Below are 18,029 nucleotides of genomic sequence, written 5' to 3' on the forward strand. Positions count from 1 at the left end.
TTTTGTTTAGGTATCCAGGATTTTAATATAGATGCAGTTTGAGGATAGTGTGTCAACCCCGAAACAAAAAGTAGCAGCAAAGTAATTTTGAGTATTGGACCCTCCCCCCCCCCATTATCGTGGGTGCTTAGGGTGATTCCAGATGCTGTTGGGCTCCAAATCCCATCACTCCCGTTGCATCCCAGTGATGACAGTGGCTAGAGAGATTTCCCTCTGTCTGTCTGTCTGTCTGTCTGTCTGTCTGTCTGTCTGATGAGTGCTACTACAGCAGCCATTCCCAGCAGGGTGCCCTGCTTGACTTCAGTCCTACCAGCCCCAGCCAGCATGGCCAAGAGGAAGGGATGATGGGAGTTGTGGTCCAATTGCAAAGGGAGAAACACAGATTCCCCATTCCTAGGGGAGAGAGTTATATGGACCAAAAGGTGTACTGAAAATCCCCATAAAAAGCTAAAGGACCCCTAACAGTTAAGTCCAGTCGCGGACGACTCTGGGGTTGCAGTGCTCATCTTGCTATACTGGCTGAGGGAGCCGACGTTTGTCCGCAGACAGTTTTTCCAGGTCATGTGGCCAGCATGACTAAGCCGCTTCTGGCGAAACCAGAGCAGCGCATGGAATCGCCGTTTACCTTCCTGCCTATTTACCTACTTGCACTTTGACGTGCTTTTGAACTGCTAGGTTGGCAGGAGCAGGGACCGAGCAACGGGAGCTCACCCCGTCATGGGGATTCAAACTGCTGACCTTCTGATTGGGAAGCCCTAGGCTCTATGGTTTAGACCACAGCGCCACCCGTGTAGCTCCTAAAATCCCCATAGTCCTGTGATATCCCCGGTCTGTGAATTTGGGGTCTCCTGCTCAAAGCAGGGCAGATGGGTGCTGTGTCACAGTGCTGGCTGCGGCTGATGGGAGTTGTAGCCCAAAAGCATTCCGTGGGCACCAGCTTGACAAAAGTCATTATAGGAGTTGTCTCCTGGTGAGACTCTTCCTGTTACTTTTCTATATACATGTTCTTTCATACACCACGCAAAACAGAACTTTGTTAAATGACCCCCAACTGTTTTTCTTTAGTTTTAGAATTTATGCTTTTATTCATTTAGGATGTCCATGTGGCCCCTGGAAGGTTGTGCACGAGGGAACTTGGCTCTTGGCATAAAAGCCTCTCTGCTCTAGGGCAAAACTAAGCAAATGAGGGGACACTGAAAGGAGGAGAAAGGGGGGCTTGTGATGGGCTTTACAATGGTGCTTTTGAAACATTTCAAAGGGGGGAAAGTGCCAGAGCCTCTCAGGCCTTGACTTCTGTCAAGGTCAGGGGTCAGCAAACTTTTTCAGCAGGGGGCCAGTCCATTGTCCCTCAGAACTTGTGGGGGGCCAGACTGTATGTTGCCATGATTATGACCCACATTTTTGGCAAAACCCCTTATTGGGACCAGCCCCAACGTTGCCCAAATGTGACTTTTTTTTGGGGGGGGGGTGTTCCCTCATACACCCACGCTGCTTCCTTTGCATTTTATACATTGACAGTTCTTATTTCTCCCGTAAGGTGGGGGGCTGAGGTAAGCGTGCCATTCCTGCCAGCCCTGGAGAGCGTGTGCGCATGCGTGGGCGAAGGGAAAAGCCGTTGGCCACGCTAAGTCAGGCCGGCGCCGCTCAAGCAAAAATGTTCTTTTCCCCACGTGAGGGAAGATGAGGCGGCGGTGGGGGCGATTTACCTTTCCTCATGAGTGGCCTCCCCAGCAGAGCGCAGAGCTGCATTGGAGTGCCGCCGCCCAGGCGCTCCCCGCTTTCTCCAGCACCGCTGCCACAGACTCCGACGGGCGTCGCTCCCGAGGCGCCTCTGAGCCCCTGCCGCCGCAACTGCCCTTCCTGAAATCCAAACTGTGGCTCCTTTCCCCTCTCCCCCACCCCGGAAGAAAAGATTGCTGCGCATGCGACGGGCGGAGAAGGGGCTTGTCTTCAGCAGCCGCCCGCCTCACTTTTGACCCCCACACCTGGCTGAGTCACAAAAAGCATTGTGCATGTGCGCACTATGCCGGCTGCCTGGATTCCTGGCGCGGGCCGGATCTAGAAGGCAATTGGGCCTGATCCGGCCCGCGGACCACAGTTTGCCAACCCACGGCCAAGGTGAAGAGCCACTTCAAATAAATAGGTAAATATGGTTTTTGCTGCTAAGGATATCTCTAAACATCAGACCTGATACTTATATGTCAACAGAACTGTCTGACGGAGCAGATAGGGCATTCTAGAAAAGCATGCATGCCTTGTGATGGGAAAAGGGACTTCTGTAAAAATGCAACCATTGCAGCCCAGAGTAGGAAACAATGAGGTTTCGTAACATAGCGGAAGAAGACTGTTAGGAAGCCAAGCTGCTGCTGGTTCTCATTTAGTGATCTTTAGTACAGGTTGAGGCTCAGAGCGACAGTTCAAGCACAGTGCTTAGAATTTAGTCTTCTTTTCTGCAAACGGGAATCTTCTGGGCTTATCACTCTGGTAAGGAAATGAATTACATGAAGGTTTACTTCAAAAGGAAGGCAGAGAGAGATTTTTAGGTAGTCTACCGAGCAGTTCTGCACGAGGGTAATTGAAAAGGTAAGCTTTGCACCCTGGAAAGTTCATCTTCAGCTTGGATTTTAATCTGAGCTGGGGAAGAAATCAGGGCTCTTTCCCCACTTCCCACCTGCCACACCTCCTTCAGAACACCCCCTCCTCTCCACTGCTGTTCCATCAGGGGCATCATGGGAGGGACGGAATCATAGAATCATGGAATTGTGGAGTTGGAAGGGACCCCAAGGATCATGTAGTCGAAGTCCCTGCATTGCAGAAATATGCAGCTGACTCATAAGGAGATCAAACCAGCAATTTTGGTGTTATCAGCACCACAAACTATCCAATTGAGCTAACGCAAAACTCTTTCCCTGCTCCCTTTTGCCTTGCATGCTGCTCTGCTGTGACCCAGACACCAGGAGCACTGGGAAGTATGAATTTCTCAGCGTTTCTGAGCTTGCTAACTGCATTTCCCAGCCAGGTGCCTAATTTGCAGCTGAAGCAGTGTGCTGGGCACCAGAAAGGCATGGGGCGGGAATGGAGAGCAGGAAAAACTTCTATTCCAACACTCTGCTGCCACCACTGGAGCAGCAAAAACAGATAAGGGAAGTGGGCACATGTTGGGATCTGGGGGAAGGATTGGGCCCTGTTCCATCCCGGGTGACACCAAAGGGGTGCAAGTGCAACAGGATCTGATTTGGATTGGTGCTGGGTTTGGATGAGCGGAGCTATTTTATGCAAGCTGAGTAGAGTTTACCTTTTGGCTTGTCTTGCATTCTGCTTCTTTTCCAGGACTGAAGTGAATTTGTTCATAGGTGTTCTCTGCAGTGAATACATTCCTTTTTGAGGAAAAGGCTTTGGAGAATGGATCAGGGCCCTTTTTGCATGGATTCACAGTATAGACCTGTGCCTTAGAGGATCTCCCAGTCTTCACAGAGATTTGATCATAAGTCTCTTTGGGCTGTATTAGTGAAGACTGGAGAAGCTTTTCTGAATTGGGGTCATGGGTGATGCCCTTTGACCAAGTAAAAGGAATCTGTTCATAAGTATTGCTTGCCTCATCAAGATCATCACCTTGGAGGGGTGCTGTGGATTTAGGGTGTTTCATCTTAATAATCTGCCCATGCATGTTTCCCCTTGGCAAATCTGGCAAACGCTGGGGGTGGTTTGGTTCCTGAGGCTCTTTCTCGAACACAAGAGAGCTGGCATAGGCTGCAAATGGAGACTGCGACCCCCAGAGTTCTGAGGAGGTCACAGGCTTATTAGGTAACTTAGGAGACAGCTTGGGAGGAGCTGAAGCAGGAGGGTTTAGCATTGCTTTCTTGGGTGTAGCAACAGAGGATGGACCACTGGTGGGGGCAGGGAATGCCAAACAGCTCTTGTCTTGGTCTCGGCTAATTATGGAGTAAGTAGTTTCTGGATGGGAGTTTTCTGTGACTTTTTTGCCATATAGACTATCAGATTGCTTAGTCAATGCAAACACGGTACTTGTTTTTTTCTTGTACGGAGAGGCACTAACTTGGCCGGGTTCTTCAGGCTTTGGCAAACTCTCCACCAACACTTTGCACATGTCTTTTGGCACCTCCAGGCTCCTGTTGTCTAACGGGTGTTTCTTCACTGCTGAATAAGCAATGCTTCCTTCGGTTCCAAAGTCTTCCTCAAAGGTTTTTGCTATTAGCAAGCAGCTCTTGTCTGGCACCAGTGGGGCTGCTTCGGGGTCCTGCTGAGATGGAAAGGGGCAGGAAAGCAAGAAGAAATGGCTGAGATTAATGTCCAGTTCTTAAACAAGGATTTCAAGATGAGAGAGGACAGTGATCTTTTCAAAGAACATCAAAAAGAGCTCTAGTGAGTCAGGCCATTGGCTTATCCCTTCCAGCATCCTGTTCCCACAGTGGCCAGCTGGATGCCTATGGGAAGCCCTGAGGCAGGAGCTGAGCACAGCTCTCCACTTCTGATTTCCAGCAACCAGCATTTGGAGGCATATCACGCCCCCCCCCCCCCCGTAGAGGTACAACACAGCCATCCTGCCTCGTAGTCAGTAGGGTGGAGAAAGAAGTTTGATTCAGTTCACATTTCAAGGTGAACCTACATAAAGAATTTCACTGGCTGCTGGCTATGTTCCTGGTTTTGGTGTGTGAAGCCCTATAGAGCTTGGGATCAGGATACCTGAAAGATGGTCTCACCCCTTCTATACCTAGCTGATCACTAGGCTCTTCAGGTGAGGGTGACCAGCAGATCCCATCTTACCAGAAGGTCCATTCTGCGCAACATAGGAACCAGGCCTTTTGTGTGGTCGCACCTCCTCTTTGGAATTTCCTCCCCTTGAATATTAGGCACTGTCTCTCTTACCTTTTCGACACCTACCTTTTCGAGACCTTCCTCTTCCAACTTTTAAGTAGAGCGAGGGTTTGCCTCTTTTAGTAATTGGTCTGTTTAAAGCCATTTAAACTACTGAAAACCACTGCCAGCATCTTTCTAACAGTAGCCACTCAGAGCTTTTTCCTCAAGAAAAATCTACCTCTGGGCTCAGCTTCCAGTTCTCCCTTGACAAAGACTCCTGCTGCTCCTGAAGCTTTTTCCTGGGTGTTCCTGGCTGGGGGCTGCTGTCTTCTTTTGCTGGCCTGGGGGCTGGTGAGCTGCCAGACACTTCTCTGGTCAGTTCCGAAGTGGTGCTTGCAGAGCTTTCCTGGAAAGCTCTTGGCTGATGCACAGAGATTTCATCATAGATGCTTCTTTCCTCTTGCTATCAGGGTATGGAAAAGAAATAGAAAGGAGGATAACAGTAGTTAGATTTACAAGAGGATTTGGAGGAAAAATGGAATGCTGAATTAGATGGACCTTTGCTCCAAAGAATATGTCACTTTCAGTTTTTCTCAACTTTTCATTTTCCCAGCCTTAAATGTTAACACATAGAGTTTTCAGGCAGCTGTAGAAGTTAAATGAATCCTTTCCTGGAGCATCCCTGCAGTTGAAAGAATACAAAGCCTAGTGTCCCTTGACCCCCATAACCTCCTTGTCCACCCCACACCCCTCAAACTACACCCCCCCCGGCCTGCCTGCACCCTGCCAGCTACAGCCTTCCCAACCACCCCAATAGCCCCAGGGCCTGCTCCTTCTCAGGGTCTCCTTATTGTTTTTATTCAGCATGGCAGCTGGATGGGTGGCTGCCAGGCCGGAGAGTCAAAGCTTCCACGGTGGCACTGGCACTGTCAGCAGTGGTGCCCCCCTTGTGCCACTCCCCCTTTCTCTTCCCCCGGGCCTGGTGCAAGACTTTCCCCCTCTTTCCCTCCACCCACCTTCTCCAACTTGGGCAGAGGAGGTGGCGGCGGCGGCGGCGGAGGAGAAGGCCTCACTTGGCAACTCTCTCTACCTCTGCTTCCCCCAACACCAAGCCATTTGCGGTTAGCGTATCTCTATGAAGATGGGAATTTGGGACTTTGTATGAGAAAGTGAGAAACCGTGATGGTTTAAGGGTTTTTGTGACGATCCCAGCATTTTGGGGGCAGTTGGAGACTATGCCCTAGACTTGTGTTTTCTAGTCCAACCTTCAGGATCAAACAACAATAACAAAGTTATAAAAAGGTAAGGGTACCCCTGCCCGTACGGGCCAGTCGTGACCGACTCTAGGGTTGCGCGCTCATCTCGCTCAAGAGGCCGGGAGCCAGCGCTGTCCGAAGACACTTCTGGGTCACGTGGCCAGCGTGACTAAGCTGCATCTGGCGAGCCAGCGCAGCACATGGAAAAGCCGTTTACCTTCCCTCTAGAAAGCGGTACCTATTTATCTACTTGCACTTAGGGGTGCTTTCGAACTGCTAGGTAGGCAGGAGCTGGGACCAAACGATGGGAGCTCACCCTGCCGCAGGGATTCGAACCGCCGACCTTTCGATCGGCAGGTCCTAGGCTCTGTGGTTTAACCCACAGCGCCACCCGCGTCCCCAACAAAGTTACAATAAAACATAAAAACAACACAGAAGATCAAGCATGGAAATGCACCCCCAACCCCCCAATAAAACCCAACAAAATCCTGCAAATTATATCAGAAAGTTAAAATAGGCTATAAAACGTGTTGGAACATCTGGGCACATAAAGAGGTGCTTATCCAATTTTAGGGTACCATCATGTCCAGATGAACTGGATTGCTGATCACTTTGCTGTACTTGACTAAAAGCAACAGGATGACTCTATCTGTGGTTGCTTTTTGGCAAAATTTAATGCTCAGATCAGCAATTCAGTTCACATGATAACTATAGGAAGGATTATATATTTGAAACAAAGTCTCTAATGCTTGACTCACATTTGGACAGGCCATAGTCAGATTTTCTCCGAAAGGCTCTATCTTGGAAGTCTGGTAGTAGCTTATGAGCTCCGCAAGGCTTGGATGGGTCTGGGTGTCCCCTGATATGACATAACATCCATTCCGTTGACAACTGATGACAAAATGGCGGCATCGATCTTTCCCCCTGCAGTCAAAAGAAGTGTCCGTTTTAGGACTAGGCAGAGAGGAATTTCCACTGGTCTAGGAGTGTGGGCAAAGGGAGCAGAAGATCTGGGCGCATTGTTAGTGACAGGTCCTGTACCCTCAGGCAGCTACTAAGTGCGCTTCAGAGAACATGATTCATGTCCTTGACTGTGACGGGGGCAACTCAGCTCCATGCACAGCCTGAAAACAGGGCTTGACCAGGGATGCTTCCAATGTCTTCCTCGTTTAAATTTCAACCTGAATTAGCAAAGCACTCAGCCCATACAATCACTCAACACATTAAAAAATATATATTTTATTTTAATAATAATAATTTTATTATTTATATCCTGCGCATCTGACTGGGTTTCCCCAATACAATAGAAATGTTTGAGAGATTCAGAAATGAACAATAGCTTTCCTGTTTGACATCGTATGGTCCACAACTCAATACAGCATACATGTAAAGCATTATTATACTACTTTTAACAGCCACGGAGAAGCTTGGGAACTGTAGTTTATAGTTTATCAAGGGTGCTGATCTCACAGAGCTGCAGTTTCCAGCACCCATAACAAACTACAGTTCCCAGGATGCTCCATGCCTATAAAAGTTCTTTAAGCGTATGATTTGGAGGTAACCCCAGTTGATTCTTCGTTGTTCTGGGTTTCCTAACTTTGTCTGGATTACTGTGCAGCCAGGTTGGCAGCCATCGCCATGTCTTGTGGCAGTGAGTTCTAGAGTTTAACTATTCTGTTCAGAAGTGCTTATTTCCGTCTGCCCCAAATCTCTCACCATTTAGCTTTGGTGGACAATCCCTGGTTCTAGTATTAATGAGAAAGAGTGAAAAACGTCTCTCCCATCAGTTTCTCCACAACAGACATGCTTTTATAAACTACTATCGTGCCCCCGACCTGCTTCACCCTTTCTTCCTAAACTAAAAAGACACAAATGTTTGTGATCTTTCCTCATACAGGAGTTGCTCTAGACCCCCATCATATTGGTTGCTCTGCTTTGCATTGTCCACTTCTCTCCAATAGCCTTTTTTAGTAACTGCCACCAGAACTGTTGGCATTGCATTTGCGGGTAAAGCCCAACCACACTAGCAGCGAGACTTCCGGGTTGAGCGCCATCGATCATGGCGGCCCCCTGCTGAGCACCGGAGGGGGAAGCTCCGAAAAAAATAGGGTTCTACCGCCACGGCGACGCGGGGGACCCTTGAAAACGTGGACGGAGGAGGTCTACGTCCGTGGGACTCGGCGGGCACCAACAGCGCTCTCCCAAAACGTCTCCGGGGCTCAGTAAGAGCTCCGGAGCGTGGCGGGGGTTGAAGCGGTGCTGAGAGTCAATCGCTTCTTTTTCGGAGTGACGTCGCGCAGCTGTGATCGGAGTAGCGCTCAACTTTTTCCTGTGCAATTGGGACTAAAAAGAAGGATCTGTGAGTAGGAAAAATACAAATATCTTAAAGGATCTGATGAAATTAAGCAAGAATTGAGAAGTAATTGGATTTAAATTGGACTTAAATTAACAACGTAATATGATACCGAAGCGGAAAGGTTTAAACAGGGAGTCAGCCTTCCGCCTGTAAATATTGGAAAGCAAAGACGTGAGGACTAAAAACCCTACAAAAATAAAGTTCGAAAGGGTTGAAATCTGAAGTCTTTGGAGAGAAATCCCCCCCCCTCGGGAAGCAGGAAAAGAGGGGGGGAGTTTAAAGAAAACTTTTTTATCGCCTGCATTGAAAGAAGTTTACTATAAAGTTCACTGCCTGGACTCCTGGTCCTGATCTGTCAAACCTGAAAGTTAAGCCATATGGACTGTGGAAGTGCTTAAAAGGATTTGAGTTGTAAATATTGAGAGGGAATATTACTGATACAAGTTTGCTGTGAAAGGAGAGGGGGAGACATATTATCCCTTCAGCTGCAACATCCGCTAGGTCCCCCTGGTGGCTACTGGAATTGTTACAGAGCTACAAAATAACTGAGAAAAATTTCCACTGTTTACTTTGGAATAGATAACAAGTTACAGCTGCAGAGTAACCTTGAAACAGTCGGCCTATGGCAGAGGAAAGAGGGAAAGTACAGCAATTTCAAGACAAAACAACAAGATCTGGCAAATCTTTTCACACGGGAAGGAGGGGATCCTTCCCAGAACCTACAGGAAGTGCCTCTGTCACACCTAAAGTTAAAGTAATGTCGGGGACAGAAGACCTTATTACGGCAGGATTTGCAAGGGTACAGGGATCCTTAGACAAACTGACAGAAGAACTGGCAGATACTAAAAGACAAGTTACGGAATTAAAAAGCCAGGTTGCAGAGACAAATAAAGGAGTAACAGAGGCCTTCCAAAAAATAGAACAAAATTCTGCAAATATAAAACAAAATACAGCTGCAATTAAGGAATTATTGGAAGCATCGGCCGAGACAAGAAAAATTGCTGAGGAGGCGAAGGAAGTTGCAGTTGCCACTGAGGAGAAATTACCACCGATGAATAAGCAACTAGAGGAATATAGAGCAAAATTTTCTATGCTGGACTTGAAAGAGAGACAAACGAATCTGAGAATTAGAAATATACCAGAAATTGAGGAAGGAAGCCTGCGGGACTTTCTTACACAAGAATTTGAGAAATTTTGGAATTTGGAATCCGAGAAAGAGGAATTTAAGATCTTGAGTGCCTTTCGATTGGGAAGAACAAGTAAAAGGATCAAAATTAGAGACTGTTTGATTACGTTTCGAACCAAAGAAGAAAGAGATAAGGTTCTTGGATTACACTTTCAAAAACCCTTGGTAATCAATCAATCTAAAGTTGAGATCTTTAAAGATATTCCAAAATTTCTTTTGGACCTTAGGTCAAACTACAAGGACCTGGTTATCCAACTAAGAAAAAACAATATCGTCTTCAGGTGGGAATTCCCGGAAGGAATTTCTTTCAGTATCAAGGGAAGAAAGATAAAGATAAAATCAGTGGAGGATAAAAATATATTCCTAGAAACCTACGAGGAGGACCTACAGAAGGGAACTTTAAAAGTAACAGACCCATCGGAATCATCAGAGGAAGGGAGTGAAGGCGTGACAGGAGCAAAACCAAAGAGGACTCGGAAGAAAAAGACACCACCGGATTCGACAGATAAGGATAAGACGTTGGGAGCAACTGGAGGAACATAATAGAATAAATTCACCATGTCTCTGCAAATTTTAAGTTGGAACTGCAATGGTCTTAACTCAATTCGACGGAGGAAATCGATCTTTCATATTTTAAAAAAGGAACAATTGGACTTAATTTGCTTACAAGAAACACATGTGACAAGGCTCCATAGGAAAATTTTAATTAATAAAAGATTGGGCCAAGAATTTATCTCATCTGACAAAGTTAAAAAAAGAGGGGTTGTAATATATGCTAAAGAGAGCCTTTCACCAAAGTTTATGTTCAAAGATGAACAAGGGAGATATTTGGCAATTGAAATCCAATATCATGGACAAAAATATCTGATAGTAGGTGTGTATGCACCTAATGATGGAAAATCCGAGTTTTTCAAGAAGTTGCATGAGACATTGATGGATTATTTGGAGTACAATGTGATGTTGATGGGTGACATGAACGGAGTAGTTTCGACAAATATGGACAAGGCACAACGACAGGTAGTCACCAAAGATGGAAGACTACCAAAAACCTTTTTTGAATTGACTGATAACCTGGATTTGGTGGACATTTGGAGAACTAAAAACCCCCTAGGAAAAGAGGGTACTTTCTTCTCTGAAGCCAAAATGACCTGGACAAGAATCGACCAGATATGGATTACGAGAGGACTGGCACCGAAGACAAAAAAAGCGGTAATCTGCCCAAAGACTTGTTCCGACCATAATGCTGTTAAGATGGTAATGAACTTAATACCAACTGGCTCCTTTAGATGGAGGATGAATGACGCTCTGTTCAGAGACGAGGAAATAACTAAGAAGGCCCAGAAAACCCTGAAGGACTATTTTGAGATAAATTTAAACACTACAGTGGAGAAAAGAACTGTATGGGACGCAAGTAAAGCTGTTATGAGGGGGTTCCTGATCCAACAGAACACGTTTAAGAAGAGACTACAAAAGGAAAAAAGAGAAAAGATCTTAGAGAAAATCAATGAGGGAGAAAAGAGACTAAGAGTAAAACCAAAATCACAGGAAATTTTAAGAGAAATTAAGTTATATCAAGTTGAATATATGCAAATGATTAATCAAGAAATTGAATGGAAAATAAGGCAAATGAGACAACGGACCTTTGAATCAGCAAACAAATGTGGAAAGTTATTGGCATGGCAAATAAAGAAGAGACAAAAACAGAACACGATAACAAATCTGGAAGTGGAAGGAAGAAATATACAGAACCCAGTGGAAATAAGGACTGCCTTTCAAAAATACTTTAAACAGCTTTACTTTCAGCAACCCCAGAATGAAGCAGATATAGAGGAATTTTTGAAAGAGAACGGGCTATCGAAACTATCCCAAGAAAGCAGATTGAAACTGAGCGACAGGATAACAGATCAAGAAATTCAGAGTGCCATCCAGAATATGCAACTAGGCAAGTCTCCAGGACCGGACGGACTGACTGCCAAATATTACAAAGTACTGAAGGACTGGTTAATTCAGCCGTTGAAAGATGTTTGTAATGAAATACTGCAGGGGAAAAAAGCACCAGAAACGTGGAAAGAAGCTTTTGTCACGCTTATACCGAAGACAGAGACTGAGAAACATCAACTTAAAAACTACCGCCCAATATCGCTATTGAATGTGGATTACAAAATCTTTGCAGATATTTTGGCTAGAAGACTCAAGAAAATATTAATAGAGGAGATTCACAAAGACCAAGCAGGTTTTCTCCCAGGAAGACATCTATCTGACAATGTGAGGAATATAATAGATATATTGGAATTTTTGGAGGAAAAAATAAATACAAAAGCAGTTTTGATATTTGTGGATGCGGAGAAGGCCTTCGACAATATTTCTTGGAGTTTTTTGAAGAAGAATCTCCAAGGCATGGGGGTAGGCCAAGAATTTGAAAATGGTATAAGTGCAATCTATTCTGAACAAAAAGCTAAACTAATTGTAAATAATGTAATAACTGAGGAGTTCAGAATAGAGAAAGGTACAAGACAAGGTTGCCCAATTTCCCCTTTACTTTTTATATCAGTCCTGGAGGTGTTGCTGAATATGATCAGAAAGGACCAATTGGTTAGAGGGATACAGGTCGGATCTAAACAATATAAACTAAGAGCATTTGCAGATGATTTAGTTTTGACATTGCAAGAGCCAGAATCCAGTGTAAAAAGAGTCTTAGAATTGATTCAAGAGTTTGGTCGATTGGCAGGGTTTAAATTAAACAAAGTTAAAACCAAGGTTCTGACAAAGAACTTAACAGAAATTGAGAAAGAAAGGTTTCAGAATGAGACAGGATTGACAGTAGTGAAAAAAGTGAAATACTTGGGAATTACCATGTCTGCTAAAAATGGGAACTTATATAAAGACAACTATGATAAATGTTGGTCGGAGATAAAGAAGGATCTAGAAACATGGTCTAATTTGAAACTCTCGTTAATGGGTCGCATTGCCGTGATAAAGATGAATGTACTGCCAAGAATGTTGTTTCTATTTCAGACGTTGCAGATTATAGACAAAACTGACTGTTTCAGGAAGTGGCAAAAGGATATATCTAAGTTTGTCTGGCAGGGCAAAAAGCCAAGGATAAAATTTAAAATATTAACTGATGTCAAGGAAAGAGGGGGCTTTGCCCTGCCGGATCTAAAACTTTACTATGAAGCAGCAGCTTTTTGCTGGCTAAAAGAATGGCTACTTCTTGAAAACACCGACATGTTGGACTTAGAAGGATTTAATAATGTTTTTGGTTGGCATGCATATTTATGGTATGACAAGGTCAAAGTGCATAAAATGTTTAAAATCCACATTGTCAGAAATGCATTGTTTAAAGTTTGGATGAGATATAAAGATTTGCTTGAAAATAAGACTCCAAGGTGGTTGTCTCCAATGGAAGCAAAAGCACTAAAAAAACTCAATATGGAGGCCAATTGGCCAAAATATTGGGAGATTTTAGAGCAAGATGGTGATAGAATGAAATTACAGAGTTATGACAAATTAAAAAGTAAAGTTCGAGATTGGCTCCATTATCACCAAATAATGGAGGCTTTTAAAATGGATAGAAAAATTGGTTTCCAGGTGGAAAAATCAAAATTGGAAACAGAACTGTTAGAACCCAAAACTAAGACTCTGTCAAGAATGTATAACTTGCTGTTGAAATGGAATACGCAAGATGAGGAAGTGAAATCAGTGATGGTTAAGTGGGCCCAAGATTTGGGTCATAACATAATGTTTGCTGACTGGGAAAGGTTATGGACCACCGGTATGAAATTTACAGCATCTAATGCCCTAAGAGAGAATATTATGAAAATGATATACAGGTGGTACATGACACCAGTCAAGCTTGCAAAAATCTATCACTTACCTGACAATAAATGTTGGAAATGTCAAGAGGTTGAAGGTACATTTTTTCACCTTTGGTGGACATGCCCAAGGATAAAGACATTCTGGGAGATGATTTATAATGAGTTGAAAAAAGTTTTTAAATATACATTCTTGAAGAAACCAGAGGCCTTTCTCCTGGGTATGTCTAACCAACAGGTGCACAAGAAGGATAGGACATTTTTCATGTATGCCACAGCAGCAGCAAGGATACTCATCGCACAGTATTGGAAGACTCAACAGCTACCCACACTGGAAGAATGGCAGATGAAAGTTATTGACTATATGGAATTGGCAGAAATGACTGGCAGAATCAGAGACCAAGGGGAAGAGACGGTGAAGGAAGACTGGAGGAAATTTAAGGACTATTTACAGAAACATTATAAGATAACGAACGCTTGATGACATCGGATTGAGGGTGAATGGGTATTTGGGAAAAAGTGATCAGAGAAAGATTCAATATTTTGTCAGACTTAAGGAAATGCAACTACCTACTAGTCTTTAAGAGTATTAGAAAATCAAAATATGATAGAGGAAAAGAATTTGCAGACAGAATATTTGTTTTGGAATACAGAGAAGGAAGGTCTGGGGAAGTCGGAGAAATAAGTTAATGTAAAGAATATAAGGAGACAAAAATTGTTTTTTAATGTGTTTATTTTCTTTAATATATTTTGCTGTTATGTGTTTGTGTGTTGTAGTATCTATTTTCTCTTGGTTTTTTTTTTCTTCTTCTTTTTCCTTTTGTTGTTGTTCTGAGATTGTTTGTTTATTGTTGTTCCAAGTTTCTGTTGTAAAACTCAATAAAATATTATTAAAAAAAAAAAAAAAAACCACACTAGCAGCAACCAAGAGACCTCTCCAGGATACAAACCGGGGCAGTGTGCAGGGATGTCCTGGGCTTCCCAGAGAACAAGACTGATGTGGTCCAAAGGAAAGCAGAGCAAGACGTTGGGCACCAGCTTGGCTGCAGGAGTTGTTGGAAGGAGGCAGACAAGGCGCCATCCAACCGTCTTAGGGACTCCACTCCGAATTTGTGTGGGGTTTACTCCTTAGCCTTTTCTTCTTCTGAAGATATTCCACAAGGCAGCAGAGCTTTAGGATCAGAGTTTTCCTTCTCCTAGATGGGCTCCCTAGGCGGACAAGCCCCATCTGCCCCTCACATCCCTTTATAGCACGGCAGAAACTGCCTTCTTAACCGTTGGGCACACCCTTGGACTCATCCACTCCATCTGCCAAAGCCTGTCTTCGCATGCAGGGGAAGACACAACTCTCTGAGGGTTTGAGTCCCATTAGCTACCCACACCTGGTTGAGCTGGCCAGTCAAAGCCATTCCTGGGATTGTGGCCACTGTTGCATGCTGACAGCTTCTAGGAGCCACAGGTGAGAGCTGAGTGCAGGGTGAGGACCAAAGGTGGACAAAGTACCTCAGAAGGAGCAGGACATGTTCCCAACCAAAGGTACAGTCCCTCCGCTAACACATGACACACCCACCAGAACTGTACACATTTACAAATCAGGCCAGTTGCTGCTTCTGAACAATTGTCAAGGCAGCTCCATATGTGCAGCACTGCAGTAGTCCAGAAGTCCTGCCTGGAAGTCAGTGGGGCGCAAAAAACAGAAAGGTACAGAATAGGGACCTCCATGATCATAGGCTTCATTTGGCCTGTTAAAAACTCCAAAGCACCCTAGAAAATGTTCCTAAGAGCCACTAGCTCCCATAAGATAAATTTCATTCTTTTGTTTCTCTTATTTGTTTACAACATAGCAAGTATAATAACAGATGCCAAATAAAGTAAAAGTCGAAAGGATATCTAGCGGTAAACATATAGGAACAAATTTCCATACCAAAATCAAACATAATAAATTAACATCACAAAGGTTCTGCTTAGCACGAGGGTTTACCTTATTATACATTAGTACATTAGAAAAAGACTGCATTTTTCGTGGGAGAAGTTATCTTGTTGGCTGTGCTCTCTGCTTCTCATCATATATTTAATTCTTTTAAGCAGAGCAGTACCAGAAGCCTGAATACTGACCTTCTGTATAAGAAGGAGTACCTCTTCATGGAAAGTCACCACAGAAGGATTGAATTCAGACATAGCATTTGAGAGAAGAGATGGACAGAGCCCGTCATAAGGCTTTGGGTGTGCAATAAATGCTTTTCATTTGACAACAAATGAGCCACAGTGACAGAAGCCACCATGCAGAGACTCATCAAGGGCCTTCGACACATTAACACGTCTGAATTTGCATGAGTACTTCTTTCACCATTTGTGGTATGACTAGCAAACTATCTGAATGGTCTTGATCAGGAGTCAGTTTTCTCTGAACAATCGGCTGCCTAAGGACTGGAGTTGCTCTTATGTCACAGAAAGTGATGCTTTGAAGGGGAGCCAGGCTCCACCATAGGACTGGGGAATCCTCCCATGGTCACTGGGCTGCAACTCCCAGCATTCTGGGCCATTGGTCCCGCTGGCTACGGCTGTGGGGAGCTGGAGTCCAACATCCCTGCTCTGTAACAAAATGGACAGCACCAAAGCTTCAAGGGTCTCACAGTTGTGGGGCAGAGGTGTCCATGTCATGTCCTGGCCATGCTGAGGACATCACAAATGGCACCCTGAGAGGAGAAGGCACTTTCCCACAAATCAACTCAGAAGCCTGTAAAAATCCATGGAGAATAAGGCTATCAAGGGCTGCTAGCCACACCAGTCACTATACAGTTTTTCAGAAGGTGGCTGAAAGAAGGCAGAAATAGTTCCTGCTGAAACTCTACTGGCATGGAGTTCCACAGGGCAAGTTGCCAGAGGGAAGCTGCCATATCCCATATACTTACCAAACAATTGCTTAAGGATGGTAGACCAGGATCCATCCCCACCCCACTTATAAACCTTGGGCCAAAATAATCATTTCAGTGTCAACAGAGCCAAACAATATCACCAATGGATCTCACCACCTGTAGATGAAACCTGCAGAATTTGATCCAAAATCAACTCACAGTAAATCCACTGAAGTTAATGGACATGCCTAACTTAGTTCCCCTCATTTCAGCAGGTCTATTCTGAGTAGACCTTGATTCAATTCAGTCTTAGGAGGGACAACTGAGAGTATTGCATCACAGTATTGCATTTCCTCCTGATTGCAGTCAGTGGCCTCAAATTACATGCATCTCTGGAATTTGTTCCCGGTTGCCCCATCATTCCTTCTCTTTCCAGTGCTCGGGTGACACACACTGCTCCCTAAGTAGTCTACCTAAGACCATCTACACACAAGAGAGAAAGCTTTCAGGAGGCTTGAAGGGGCCCAGGGCTTTCAGAAGAACACCAAATTTATATAGAGGCAGCAACCCTTGGGTTGGCCATCCACCCGAACCACCCCATGGGGACTGAGTGGCCACAGAAAGCGGACTGCCTATTGGAGGAGAATGGCAGAGAGCGAGAGCAGCGATTCCACATGACATTCTGCTGGAAGTCCAAAACAAACAAACAAAAACCCAGTATAAGACAATTTGAAAATGGTGACATTTTCCAGCCCAAAGAGACAATCTAAACTCAAAAGCTTACCTGTAGGAGAGGATGTATCCAAACGATCTCTCGTTTAATCGGATGAGGAAACTGCCAAAGCTTTTTTCTTTCAGCTGCTCTTCAGTTTGCCTGTACAAAGAGACAGCTTCTTTTATAATGTCACAGCCTGATTTGGTACAGAAGTAGAAGTTAGACATAAAAGATTCTGTCAGTTTTTGTTTTTTCTCCATTTCTCATTTTTCCAATTGTAAATTCAGTTCTTAACATTTCCACATCAGTTTGCATTTTTTAAAGTCCTCAAGAAAAGTGGATCTAATAAATCCTATCCCGATGATCTATTCACTAACCCACAGCAACCCTAGCATGGACTCTCCTGTTAAGCACATTTTCTTTTCTTAATAAAAAGAGAAAGGTACAAAACCAGCAGCCTCCCATCAATCCCAAATCATCTAGTTCATAAGACAGTGGCAATTAACTAAAACATTCATTTCAGTGCTTTTCTCCTTACTTCCTTGTAATGAATCCATGGAACCATTCTGGCAAGCTGCCGTCCTGTAACATAAGAGGAACTTGCGTCTGCAGAAACCACCTCAGCACCAGGTCTTTGAGCATCTCGGAGGGCTGGTTCTCAATTTCCAGGCTGGCTTCCATCCCTCAAGCAAATTGCTGGTGCCTACTATTTATCCAGAGATGGAAATAGCTGAAAGGGGGAGGGGAGGAAAGGAAGAGTTGCGTGGTTTGTATTATAGCCTCCTAGAGATCTCATTTCCTTACAGCTTTCTCTTCCAAAGAGTAAAAATATAAACAGAGGATCATGTTTCCTCAATAGCAGGGATAGCATGCAACTTTCCTTTGGGGCAACTCATGTGACTTTCAAATTGTCTGACAGAGCCTGAACCTCTAGCTATTGTATTTTCTTGCATTTTTATCCCACCTTTTTCTCCAAGGAGCTCTAGGTGACACATACAGCTCCCCTACTCCTTATTTAATTTCCACAA

At 44.4% G+C, this 18,029-nt stretch overlaps 1 protein-coding gene and 1 long non-coding RNA gene across 5 annotated transcripts in view; one reads left to right on the plus strand and one right to left on the minus strand.

Moving 5' to 3' along the window:
- Positions 1-18,024, minus strand: SH2D7 (SH2 domain containing 7). 4 transcript variants are annotated; one of them, XM_083412801.1, is made up of 6 exons: positions 17,540-18,024; positions 17,071-17,160; positions 6,833-6,998; positions 5,057-5,281; positions 3,296-4,258; positions 1-2,481 (listed from the first exon to the last, which is right to left on the minus strand). In XM_083412801.1, exons 1-6 carry the CDS (start codon positions 17,680-17,682, stop codon positions 2,431-2,433), a joined length of 1,638 nt encoding a protein of 545 aa, XP_083268927.1. In that variant the 5' UTR covers positions 17,683-18,024; the 3' UTR covers positions 1-2,430. The 4 variants fall into 4 exon arrangements, with proteins under 4 accessions (XP_083268927.1, XP_083268925.1, XP_083268924.1 ...); XM_083412799.1 differs by having other exon boundaries at positions 1-2,804; XM_083412798.1 differs by having other exon boundaries at positions 1-2,804; positions 3,296-4,261.
- The window catches only part of LOC310664175, a 26,994-nt gene continuing 10,507 nt past the window's right edge, over positions 1,543-18,029 (plus strand). The window contains exon 1 of the long non-coding RNA XR_014504809.1: positions 1,543-2,143. This is a non-coding gene — a long non-coding RNA (uncharacterized lncRNA). The remainder of the gene's footprint in view (positions 2,144-18,029) is intronic.

This window comes from Podarcis tiliguerta (genome assembly GCF_965153285.1).
Source record: "Podarcis tiliguerta genome assembly, chromosome: 14".
Lineage (NCBI taxonomy): Eukaryota > Metazoa > Chordata > Lepidosauria > Squamata > Lacertidae > Podarcis > Podarcis tiliguerta.

What these genes read in the sequence shown, in the direction of transcription:
- SH2D7 (XM_083412798.1), bottom strand. Translation starts at nt 17,682, where the DNA reads ATGGAAGCCAGCCTGGAAATTGAGAACCAGCCCTCCGAGATGCTCAAA. An exon ending in TGACTATGGCCTGTCCAAAT is followed by an intron (nt 5,282 to 6,832) that starts GTGAGTCAAGCA and finishes ATACCCTGATAG; the next exon opens with CAAGAGGAAAGAAGCATCTA. An exon ending in AATGCAAGACAAGCCAAAAG is followed by an intron (nt 2,805 to 3,295) that starts GTAAACTCTACT and finishes TCTGCAATGCAG; the next exon opens with GGACTTCGACTACATGATCC.